General features: G+C 35.7%; 1 protein-coding gene across 16 annotated transcripts in view; it reads left to right on the top strand.

Annotated features, from left to right (window-relative positions):
• GPHN (gephyrin) overlaps nt 1-13,588 on the top strand; it is a 252,541-nt gene that overhangs the window by 8,867 nt on the left and 230,086 nt on the right. The window contains exon 2 of one of the 16 annotated variants that reach the window (XM_039326887.1): nt 830-871. The exons of the other annotated variants lie outside the window; for them this stretch is intronic. Coding sequence (XP_039182821.1) covers nt 830-871 — 42 coding nt within the window. The remainder of the gene's footprint in view (nt 1-829; nt 872-13,588) is intronic. 16 annotated transcript variants of the gene reach the window in all.

Here is a 13,588-nt window from a genome sequence, read left to right as displayed (position 1 = left end):
ATATTTTAAAGGATTTCAGAGGAGTGTCAGGGTAGGAGCTGATACACATGCACACAAAATACAGCATTTAAATAATGAAGGAGTTTATTCTAAGATGATTATAATAATACAGTAGTGTGAGCTAATATATGCAAGTGAAAATATAATGTATAGCTTGTAAAACCTAGTAAGCCGTGATGGTACAATGGTTAGAATGCAGTATTGCAGGCTATCTCTGCCCACAGCCAGGAGCTCAATCCTGACCAGTTCAAGGTTGACTCAGCCTTCCATCCTTCTGAGATGGGTAAAATGAGGACCCAGATTGTTGGGGTTAATATGCTGATTCTGTAAACTGCTTAGAGAGGGCTGTAAAGCCCTATGAAGCAGTATATAAGTCTAGGTATTATTGCTAATAAGTACAAAACGACATATACACTCAGACACAGGGCTTTTTTTCTCATAGAACGCCCAGAACGGAGTTCTGCCACCTTTTTTGGATAGAACCTTGTAGGGTAGGCAGGGTGGGTTGTATGACGTGTGTGAGTTCCGGCATTTTTTTTTTTTTAAGAAAAAAAGCACTGCTCAGACATATTTTATTTCTCAATTTCTCACTTTCGCTTCTGCTGTATTTCAGCTTCTTTTTTCCTTCTTTATCTCAATGACTGATAATAGAGTGTGAGTTCTCTTGGCTATCTTCCTGCCACAGCTTTAATTTTCCCAGTACCACTGTTCAATATCTGAAGTGTCATAATTATGACACTATTTACTATTTGAAAATCCATAAACACAACATAGTCCATCTACCCTGTCTCTACATGTTCACAAAGATTTTCTTCCCTCCTTGTCTCAGGGCCAGAATCTCTGGACTTCCACTTCATGCCACATTTACCAGGTAACACTCTATCCTGCAGCATTAGTTGTAATCAAAACAAAAATAAACCATCCTTTCTCTGCTTTTCCTGCCTGTTTTAGAATGCTGTATCCACCACATATACAGGTGCCATCCAGCATTTTCCTTCTTTTAATCTATGTGTGTGTGGTTTTGCACTGAATCATCTGCCTTCCCTAAAACAAAAACCCATAACCTGGGCAGAGACCCAACTGTTTTCCTTCACCCAGGCAGTCCTACAAGGATATGTGATTTTTTTAAATTTGTATTTTCATTATTTGGAGTACCACAACATAAATGTTTAAAAATGGAAATAATCAATGTCTGGTTCACTGTTTTGGAAATTACTATTGCTGTTTTGAGAAAAATTGGCAAAATGGAACCTGGAAGAAAGTTTTGTTCATACTTTGTGGTAATTCTGTGACATCACACTGATAGCAGAAATGTTCTTCCATTCTCTTTTGATCTTTCAGGTTTTTTTTCCCCCCTTTCCTTCTCCCAAAATTGCAAAAAGTATTATCGGGGGGGGGGGGGGAAGAAATGCAAATTGTGTGGTAGGTCAGAAATGTGTGACAAGAATTGTGAATCTTCTTGCCTCCCTGAAATGTCCTCCAACCAGCATGTAATCTATTTCAACTCATTTTACATTCGGTCCAAAAATGGCAAGGGAGAAATACCTTTCTGTCTTATTTCAGTTCTGTCAGCAAGAGCTCAGCAGGCCATTGGGCTTTTCAGAGGTCTCTAGGAAGGAAGGCAAGGCTAAATGGGAAAGTAGCTCTTTTTACTTTTTTCTCCTTGTGTTTCTCTGGATCTGGTCCAGCACTTTCCAATTACTTGTTGAAAGTCTAAAACTGTGCAAGTGACTGAAAATAATCCAAGATGTGGTATCATAATCAGCTGAAGTAGTTTTTTTGGGTCAGGCATTCTCAGAAAGAGTGAACAAGAAAATGAACATAAAATCTGACTAAAAAAAATAAAGTGTGTGTATATGTACATATAGTCTATGAATTTGTATATGTAAAATCATAAATCAATATTTTATTTAATTATACCGAACTGAAGGCTAATGCTTCATTTTGGAAGAAAAGGCTTTCTGATTATAATGAATTACAGGTAGTCCTCAACTTAACAGAAATGATTGTTCAAAGTTACGGTAGCACTGAAAAAAGTGACTTTTGATCATTTCTCACACTTAGAATTATGGTATCCCATGGTCACAGGATCAAAATTCAGATACTTGGCAACTGACTTATATTTATGACAGTTGCAACCTTCTAACAAGCAAGATCAATGAGGAAGGCAGATTCACTTAACAACGGTGTTACTAACTTAACAACTGCAGTGATTCACTTAACAATTGTAGCAAGAAGATTCATAAAATGAGGCAAAACTCACTTAACAAATGTCTCACTTAACAATAGAAGTTTTGGGCTCAATTGTAGTTGTAAGTCAAAGGCTATTGTAGTGCATAATATGTCAAAAAATAAACCTCACAGAGTTGATAAATTTAAAGAATTAATAAATATTCAAGTGACAGGAAGTCTACTTTTAAAAATATTTTGATAGTACCAAAGGATTTCTTATTTACTTGTTTTTAAATATGTATTAATTAAAGATACCCTTGGAGGTCACCAAAACTACCATGTTGGTAGTTAAAAGTGTGCTGTAACAAAAATGTGTAAATAATCAAACATGTAAAACTTTATGTTTAAGAAATTCCCAAAAGCAAGTTATATTATAAAAATGAACTGATGGTTATATTTGGAAAATATTTTAAAATGTTTGTGCAAAAATGTGCTTTAATTTCATAAATAACAAACAATAGTTTCAAAATATGGGTAACTAAAATGATAAATCATATAGACTAAAATATGCTATAAGAATATTGTTATAATTTATGTAAGAGTCATATGTAAGAACTAGTATATTTTATGTGTAAACAGGCTTCAGAGACTACTTTTAAAACACAGTTTTAATTTAAATTTAATTTAATCTAAAAGGTGCATCAGAAAGCTTATTTTTGTCTGATATTTGTGTACTTAGATTTAGTAATGTATTATAATAAAGGAATTTTTTGGCATCTGGGATTTTTTTTATTGAACTGTATGAAGAACAGCAGCAAACAAACAAATGGGAAGGAAAATATTGTTAGGCTGAATTAGAAGGGATACAGTAAGGCTTGTATATGTGTACATTATTACTAGAGATGTGCAGAATGTGAGAACAGAAAATTCCAAGGACATTCCAGAAAATTCCATGCTGACCCTCTTCCCAGACCATACTGCTCTGGGGACAGTTTATTCATTTGCAGAAGTACATCCTCCAAATCAGAGCTTCAGTAACTGAGGCAATTCAGAAGGTTCTGGATGTAAATCAACATTGAAGTAAATCATCATCATCATCATCATCCAAACTGGCCTACAAGAAAGACCAAATGAAGAACAGAATAGAGGCATGGGAAGACAAAGCACTACATGGCCAATACATTAAAAAATAGCTGGGAAAGCAGATAATAACAAGACCTGGCAATGGCTAAGAGCAGGAAAATTGAAGAAAGAGACTGAGGGACTAATTCTGGCTGCACAAGACCAAGCCTTAAGGACAAATGCATATAAAGTCAAAATTGAGAAGACAGCAACAGACAGTAAGTGCCGCCTATGCAAAGAAGCTGAAGAAACAGTGGACCACCTGGTAAGCTGTTGCAAGAAGATTGCACAGACTGACTACAAGCAGCGGTATGACAAAGTAGCAACAATGGTGCATTGGAAGATCTGCAAAAAATATCATTTGCCTGTAAGCAAAAACTGGTGGGATCATAAAATAGAGAAAGTCATAGAAAATGATAAAATTAAACTGCTCTGGGACTTCAGAATTCAAACAGACAAGCACCTGCAACATAACACCCCAGACTTAACAATTGTCGATAAGAAAGACAAAAAAGTCTGGATAGTGGACGTGGCAGTGCCTGGAGACCGCAGAATAGACGAGAAAGAACTGGAGAAGATAACAAAATACAAAGACGTACAAATAGAAATAGAAAGACTGTGGCAAAAGCAAGCAAGGGTAGTACCAATAGTCATAGGCTCCTTGGGTGCAATCCCAAAACAACTGGAGCACCACTTGAACACCATTGGCATTGACAAATTCGCTATTAGTCAATTGCAAAAGGCGGCCTTATTAGGAACTGCTTCCATCCTGCGACGATACCTGTAATACCATCAAACATCCACATCTGCCTATCCCAGGTCCTGGGTAAGGACTCGATAGGTAGACAAAATGCCAAATCCAGTCTGAACATCTGGCTGACTGTGCGATGATCCATAATAATAATAATAATAATAGTATAATAATAATAATAATAATAATGCTACAAGTACATCAGATGGTTGAAGAAGAAAAAATGGCTTTGGAAGAATATCTGAAGAACAATGATGAAGATGCACTGAAATTAGTATATCAGGAAGGCTTACTAACTACTGGAGAGACCAAACTGGCCTACAAGAAAGACCAAATGAAGAACAGAATAGAGGCATGGGAAGACAAAGCACTACATGGCCAATACATAAAAAAATAGCTGGGAAAGCAGATAATAACAAGACCTGGCAATGGCTAAGAGCAGGAAAATTGAAGAAAGAAACCGAGGGACTAATTCTGGCTGCACAAGACCAAGCCTTAAGGACAAATGCATACAAAGTCAAAATTGAGAAGACAGCAACAGACAGTAAGTGCCGCCTATGCAAAGAAGCTGAAGAAACAGTGGACTACTTGTTAAGCTGTTTCAAGAAGATTGCACAGACTGATTACAAGCAGCGGCATGACAAAGTAGCAACAATGGTGCATTGGAAGATCTGCAAAAAATATTTGCCTGTAAGCAAAAACTGGTGGGATCATAAAATAGAGAAAGTCATAGAAAATGATAAAATTAAACTGCTCTGGGACTTCAGAATTCAAACAGACAAGCACCTGCAACATAACACCCCAGACTTAACATTGTCGATAAGAAAGACAAAAAAGTCTGGATAGTGGACGTGGCAGTGCCTGGAGATAGCAGAATAGAAGAGAAAGAACTGGAGAAGATAACAAAATACAAAGACCTACAAATAGAAATAGAAAGACTGTGGCAAAAGCAAGCAAGGGTAGTACCAATAGTAATAGGCTCCTTGGGTGTAATCCCAAAACAACTGGAGCACCACTTGAACACCATTGGCATTGACAAATTCGCTATTAGTCAATTGCAAAGGCGGCCTTACTAGGAACTGCTTCCATCCTGAAATGATATCTGTAATACCATCAAACATCCACATCTGCCTATCCCAGGTCCTGGGTAAGGACTCGATAGGTAGACAAAATGCCAAATCCAGTCTGAACATCTGGCTGACTGTGCGATGATCGATAATAATAATAAAGTTGGAAGGGACCTTGGAGGTCATCGAGTCCAACCCCCTGCTCAGGCAGAAAACCCTACACCATTTCTGACAGAAATGTCCAGTCTCTTCCTAAAAACTTCCAGTGTTGGAGCATTCACTTTCAGTTTAGAGGATTTACTTCTGGAAATTCTCCTGGAATGACAAAAAGGAAGAGAATCAGCATGGATTAGAGGAAAAGGGGGCATTCCCAAGTTTTCTGCAGTGCTCGGTTCCCAAAACAACAAATACTGCATGTCCTTAATTCATATAGCATACTTAGCCTAAGAGGTATTTTGCAGAAAAAGTGTACATTTAATAAGCCATAGAAATTAGTGACATGAAATAAAAAATAAGGAAAGGAAATACAGCTACTTCTTAATTTGCTACTACTGTTCAATACAGTAGAAGTATCCAAGTCAGCTGTCTGTTGTGCCTCCTGCAGAGAAACTATGAGCTCTAAATCTATTAAGAGGAAAAAGGACACACACACACACACAAACCCAACAGAATAAGTACAAATAGTAATGGACAACAGTAACACATTGATAACACAAATAGAAATGGACAACAGCAACACATTAATAACACAATGGGCACGATGAAATATGTGGGTGTATGTGTATGTGAGAGAAGTTTATAGTTATTGTTTTATACTTTAATTATGACTTTTGTATCAATAACATAACTACCATATCAAAGAGTTGTGTGCTTGAATCTCTGCCTTTTCGTCTTCCAGTCTGAGTAAAGCCTGACATTCTTCATATTCTCTTCTTCTCTCCTGTCCACTCCATCATCTACTTAACTTCTCTTAACAAATTGCAATCTTCCATATGTCATGGTTTTACCACTAGAGGAACTTATAAATATTTATCTCCTTATGGCTTTGATTATTTCTCTTATTACTATGAAGATAGAGACTTTCACATTTTTTAATAGGATTGAAAAGGTGTACAGTACATTACCAATCTTAGATGTTCTATATGGCATATATTCTCATCTTTTGAAATTTTATATTATTTTTATAATTTTAAAACTTTTTAATGTTAAATTATTCTGATTTTAATGCTAATTTTATTGGCCCTTCTCTGAGGGAGATAGGTGGTTTAAAGATTTGAAAAATAAACAAATAAAAAAAGTTCTATTATTCTCCACTTCCACATTCGTCGTTAATTATGGAGAGTGCTGGTCATTTTGTCCTGTATGCCATAAGTGTAACCAAAGTCCAGTTATAACCCAAACCCACTATTCTTTGCAAATTAGTAGATTCTAGAGATTATAATATCTGGCTAATCAGTATATGGCTGCTCAGATTCCACTAATAGTATAGACTACACTGACATGTTTGATTTGTGTAACAAAATAACTATATTCTCAACAGTACTCCTATTCGAAGCACATTTTTCCTAAAGTAAGGACCATTGATTTTTATAATGTTAACTTTTCAAATAAGATCGTTTAGAACTGCAGCCTTATTTTAATTTAAGGTTTATGATTCAATTATAATTGACTAAGTCTTATTTTTAGACCAGTGAATAATGGAAAATCTATTTTTTATGCTCTGCAGTAGTGTAATAGTGAACGAGTTTATCACCTGTTTCATTCTATTATTTTGAGCTATAGTCCAACAGGCAAATGTTCAAGAAACATATACATCTTTGGTTGGAATGAATTGCTGTAATTTCTGCATTATAAAAGAAGGAAAGAGGAAAATTAATTAAATACTGATATGCTTTCACTGTCAAAATTCTATTTTTAAACTGCCTGTTCCAGAGTTAACTTGACATGAAAGACATGTTCCAATTTTATCTCTGTGTACTTTGTAAAAGAAAAACTTTTAGGCGTTTCAACATCTTAATAAAACATCAGAAGCACTGGTGCTAATTGGCAAACATATGAAGACTTCCCTACAAAGGTCAGAAATTAGCATTTTCCAAATGAAAATGTATATTGTAAAGATGTTGACTTATGGAACTGAAGGCAAATCAATACCTCATACATGATTAATTATTCTAAATGTTGAATATTACAAAAATTAAGCTTTGGATAACAACATGACAAAAATGAAATGTTAAGCTTCATTTTACTTCTATTTTTTAGGAATAATATGTGTTTAAATAGTTTGGCATTATCATAGTCAAAAATAATCAGATTGAAGTTGACAATTAATGGAATTAGAGTTTAATTTACCTGGTCATTTATCAATATATGACTGTCACAAAAAATTGATCCAATGTTAGGGTTTTTTTATCCTGATTGTTCTATCGTCTGACTTCTATTTTCTCTTTGGATTCAAGTGATTTCTACTTATGTCCTTTTTCTATTAGTCATTCTATGAATTGATATTTGCAAACTATCTGGGTTTTGATGTCGCTGGATCATTTGAAATATGGAAATTATTCCTGTGTTGCTCCTCTTTTTATTCTGTTGATAGATTTTAAAATCTATCTAAATATGGTTTTAGAAAATTCCATAATGTGTTAGCTAAGAATGTGCCCCTTATTTCTTTTTCCACCGTCATTTTTTTTTAACAAAAGACTTGGAATAGACAGTTTAAAATAAAGACTCAACATTTTACTTCTCTTGGAATCTATAGGTCCAATTTTCCTGAAATATGAACATTCAAATTTCTTACTTTTTCTAATCTTTTAAGTACTAATATTCCTAGTTCCGTTTCAAATTAGACTTACCCAGCACAAAAACTTCAAGTTATTTCTTTGAACCAGTGCTATGTAATTGCTATTCTTTTTACTTTTTAATTTTTTATTGCTATACTGTATAAAAATAAATGTCTATGGAGATTCTCAGTCATCCATGTCATGGTTGTCCCAAAGTGCTTTTCAAAAGGCAACTGGACTTTCTTCGTTTTTTCTTGAAGATGTTTCACTTCTCATCCAAGAAGCTAAGTATAAGTATATAGTATGTACACTGTACAAAAGTATATGTACACTGGCCAGAGATATTCTGCAGGTGAGATGGGTTGTATCTAAATTTGATAAATAAATGAATGAATGAAACAAGACAATAACCTTAATGCAAAATAAAGATATTAAAAATGGGGAGGAAACTCCAAATAACTACAACAAATCCCAGTACTCCCTCGTCTCCCCAAAAAGGATTGATATGTAAGAGTTTTTAACCACAGATTAAACTCAGTCAACATAGAATAATATTGACCAATCTTTCAATTATGTTGATAAAAGACTACTTCAAAGAGTGGGAGTGAACACATTTCTTCCGTCCAAAATATTATGATGGGATTAATTATTTCTTTCCAACCACAAAGAATTGTCTTATTTATTAATTCCAAGAAAGAGAATTTCAAAGCTCTTCATTCCTTATATGTAGTTTAACATCATATTGTCATTGTTAAATTGTATTCCTTTCCCCTAAATCATATTAACATTATTGTGAATATTAAGACAAAACAAGACAACCATAATTCATGTTGGAATCATAATGTGTCAAATATATTAAATCTAATGGATCTCTCACAGTTATTATTTTATTATTATTGAATCAAAGAATTTTCTCAGAACATGTATTTTTCAAGTAGTAGAACAGCTCCATGTGACCATAGACAAAGGAAACAAGTGGGTGTATAGTTTCATGTCCTTACAGTGGTCCAACATTTACTAAGCTTTGGTTGTAATTAAACTGATTGTCCGTGTTATGTTTGCTGAATGAATAAATTAAAGCAGTTCTAGTTTTCTTTGATAGTATTGCAAGAACATTTCAGGCCAGATGGGCTGTGATGAAGCTGAAATTGCTGTAAAATTACAATATGTGTTATTTAAATTATATTTCAATATATGCTATAACTTAGTCATGAAGAATGAAAGTACTGCAAGATTTGCATTTTATAAAAAGCCTAAGAGAGGGCCACAAATATTTCAAATATGAAATGAATATGTGGTGTGATTTACATGTGATTGTTCCCAATGGCCTTCCAATCTGACCTCATGTACTGACCCATATGATCCTGTAGCTTGATGACTAAGATGCCTGATAGGACTTTTCACGTTATGGGGAGGTGGGTTTTGGCTGATAGTTGGGCAGTGCTCTGCCCTTGTGGGATCTTTCATGATCAGCACTGTTTTTCCTTGCGTTAGCCATTTTGGGTGGGAATCTGCTTCTAACAGCTGGCTCATCTGTGCTGCTAGGCATTTATGTACTGCTATTAATTTATTTAATCAGTAGGTATGGACGATGTCCGAACCAGGTGTCCAGCTTTTCACGTTCTTGACCCACTATTGTATATTTGCTACTGTGAGAGTAACTAGTACTTGTTTTGAGAGATTGCTGTGGTCTGCTCTCAGGTCCTGTAGCCATATTGCATTCTCTTTCTTTCATATTTTCTTCCAGTACTGTTCACTTTCTGCTATTGGTTATTGTGCTATTTCTGTGTTGTTGCACTGCAGTACATCTTGAATGGTTCTTTGGAGAACACAGCACTTATCCTTTTGGCCAGTGCTTCTCTAGTGTATCTTCTTACTTAGCCTGATAGTGCTCTATGAGCCTTTGTATAGGAGTTGATAGGGTTTCAGATGGAGTCAGGCCCATGTATTTTTTCAGTAGCAGAGTCTAATATTAATCTTCACAGCCTTGGTGACTAATCTCTCTCTGAGTTGCCTTGATTTAGACTCTAACCTTATTGCAAAATCTAATCTGGGTCGGTCCCTGGGACCAGAGGTTTTGTCTTTTGCCCTATTCCGTGGAGCAAGATTTGGGAGGGTTTACTCAGGTTTACCATATGCTGAGCTGATGTTGGAAAGCAAATGTCCCAGTTGGAGAATTCAAATGAATTAGCATGGATTATTTATGTAAACACAAGAGGGCACAGTCTGACCCTTCCCTCCCCAAGTGTCTTTATCCTTATCTAATCTTTTCCAGTGGAATCTGCCAGTCCAGAAAGATTCCTGTGAGGGTGTAGAACAGTGAAGTAGCTAGTTTGAATTCTGTGTTTATGGGTTTGGTCATTTAGGCTTGACAGCTTCATTGGTAATAAGTACCAACTGACCTATTATGTCTCTGGGTCAGAGTCTTCCATTTTTTTGTGTATTTTCTAATGGTTTTTTTCTCTTTCTCCCTTCTATTTCTGAGGAACTTCATCTGTTTTTAGCTTTTCTAGTGTGTTGCTCTTTTATATTTTCCTCCAACAAAGTTAAAAACTTGTACTTCTAATACATGCTTAAGTTGTCTTCAAGTAGGAGGTGAATCATCACACATATTTTGAAGATCAGCACAAAACTTTCTTAACAGACCATATTATTTAGGGTCTGTCCTGCACCCTCTCCCTCCCAAACTCCCAACTTGTGATATTTGTTCCTTATCTGTCCGCTGTTTTGTTGATTTCCCAGAATCTGCTTATCCGCTTTATTTTACCAAAAGATATAATGATAGATGAAACTTTATACATGTCCATGTCCATGTCCATCTATCCATCCATCTATCTGTCATATATATATATATATATATATATATATATATATATATATATACACACATATATACTGTATATATAGTTTATCTTTTCATAATATATAAATATTAGTATAGGTAGTCCTCAGGGCCAACACATAATAGCTAAGATGTGGTTGTTATGTGGAAAATCACATGATCATGACTGCTTAAGACCAGCTTTTCTTTTTCCCTATTCCTCTGCTCTTTGGAATATTCACTCGACTGAATAGCAATAAGAGAATTAATGTTTCTGTAAATTGCTGGTGGTACTGCATTCCTTTCAGTGTGTATTGACCATTGTGTGCCTGCTTATGCTCTTATACCTTCCTCTCCAATCTTTCCACTCTTTATGTGGGGGTGAATGAGTCAGACACAGGAAACATTGCTTAAAGAACTCCCTTGTTAGGCATTTTTTGACTCTATGGGGGGGGGGAGTCAAGCACATGTGCTAACTCCTTGAAGGAGATAGACCAAAAACATGAAATATAAATAAATAAAATAAAAACTAATTAATGGCTGACATACAACTTAGAGAAAGAGAGAAAGAAAGAGAGAGAGAGGCTGCAAAGGTCATAAATGCGCACTCTCTTCTCAAAGTTATTTTTTAGCATCGCTATAACTTTGCATGAGGCAGTCAATAAGTAAGGTCTTCCTGTACATTAAATATATCTCTGGTGTGCTTCTTTACTGTTATTAGTGGCTTGCTTCATCATGCTTCCATTGCATTGAAAACTGTAATTATTAATTAGCTTGATTTGTTCTTCTGTATTTGGGAAGTCATGTTTATGATTCCCTACGGTAATTTTATCACTCTCTAGAAATGACCCAGTATTATTCTTCATTCACTATGTGTATATACATAAATTATGTGATTGCAAATACAATAGATCTTCCACTATATAGAAGTATTCTAAACTGGACTTAAAAAGTTATTTGTGGGAGAACATGAATAACCCTCCCTCCTTGCTTATCTATATTATTTTCAAATATAGCAAACTATAACAAATTATATTAGCTAAGATATGGATAGTACATTGAAACTGAAGGTGAGCAGTTTGCATGGTACTATAGTGTATACTAAGCCTTTACCTTATTATACATGTATGTGTGTGTATGGATTTTTATGGGTTTAAGCTCTGTGATTCTGCCTATAATTCAGTTTCCATATACTACTAAAAAGAACGGTACATTGGTCTCAGGGTATGGAAGCATTGCATATATTTTGGATGCTGAGTTCTATGATTTGCTGTTATTTAAGGGGTTTTATGTTTCCCATTTTGCCTGAGATATTTTGGTGAATACACAGTTAATATATCAGTAGCCATAGCAGGTCAGTTCTTGAGAACATTTTTCTTTTATTTCAAATGAATGACTGGACTGAACTAAATCAACAAAGTGTTTTGCGTAAAAGCTTCAGAAACAAAGTTGATAGAAGTTTCAAAATGGTGATTAGTTTTATCCTGAGATTTTAGCACCATGACAGAGCTCTTGTGGTAACCTACAGTTTATATGCCATTTTTTTCTGCTTGAAGGGACATAAATTATATTTGCAGCAAATGCAAGCTGTTATAACTATTGGAAGAAAAGGTGTTATGTCTAAGATAAAGGGGGGTGGGGAATAAAAAGCTTTGAGAAAGGATATTAGAACGGGAAAATTTGTCTAGGAGGAAAATGCACGTTCACAGAAGAATACGGCAAACAGAATTGGCAGTAAAAGAGTTGTGTAGCCAAAATTAGGCTTTTCCAGCAAAGAGGTTCTGTGAAGAAACACTGTTTTGATCAATACCTCTTAGTAAGGTTAGTGTGCATATTGATATAACCTTGGAGAGAAGTTATAATGTAACTTTGCTCATTTGTGAAGAGTTCAGGAACATTAGTAAATCAGAATCAGCAAAATTTTTCTCGCTCTGGACACTGAAACTCACTTTCACACAAAGGATTTGCTTCCAAAAAAGCATTGCATAAAATTGCCAAAATGTGTGGGAGATTTTGATTTTTAAAACTGTTATTAATAAGTTGGGGTATTTACATTGAAACCCACTATAGTTTATCCAGTTAAAACAAGAGAGGAAACCGTGTTACAGTAGCTTGTGGTACCGTCAACTGTGATATCTTACTGGAAGAACTCGGGATTGGGAGTAGGAGGCACTGTTTGCAGTGTCTCTCCTCCATTCTCCCTGGCTGATATCAGTCAGTATTGATGGGGGAGAAGAGCTGGACTACTCCATTCCAGGCATATGGTTCTGTTTGGGTGCTGGCTCAGTGCCTGGAGGCTTTAAGGGCTCGAGAGGGAGAAATTGGCTGCAAGTCAACTCTAGCAAGAGAGAATGGTCAACGTTTTTCTCCCTCCCCCCCTCCATGGTCAAGAGAGTTGATATTTTTGACTGGATGGGATAATACTCCCCCTCACAGATCTGATGCACAATGTGGTTCCTCTTTGACTCATAGATCCTGCTGGAAGAGCACGTGACAGCCAGGCCAGGGGGACCTTTATACAAAACCACCTTATGTGCTAATTGTGTCTATTCCTGGACCAAGAAACGTTGCTTACAGTAAGCCCTGCCTTAGTCACCTCCTGTTTCATTTACTTTATGTGAGGCTTCCCATGAAGACCATTCTAAAACTGCAACTGGTTCAGAATACAGCTGCTCAGGCTGTTATGGGGATCTCTTAATATACCCATGTAAGCCATGTGCTTTGTGAGTTGCACTAGTTGCCGGTTTGCTTCCAGGTGGGATTCAAGGTGCTGATTGTTACCTATAAAGCCTTACATGGTATATGGTGTGGTTACTTGAGAACTATCTCCCATAGTATCTACCCAGTTGATTTGATCTTACAGGATTGATGCACTCTA

This window comes from Crotalus tigris, unplaced genomic scaffold (genome assembly GCF_016545835.1).
Source record: "Crotalus tigris isolate CLP2741 ecotype Arizona unplaced genomic scaffold, ASM1654583v1 scf7180000024346.1432988, whole genome shotgun sequence".
NCBI classification, from domain to species: Eukaryota; Metazoa; Chordata; class Lepidosauria; order Squamata; family Viperidae; genus Crotalus; species Crotalus tigris.
The sequence above is the reverse complement of the archived record's forward strand: the minus strand, read 5'-3'. Positions and strand labels throughout refer to the sequence as shown.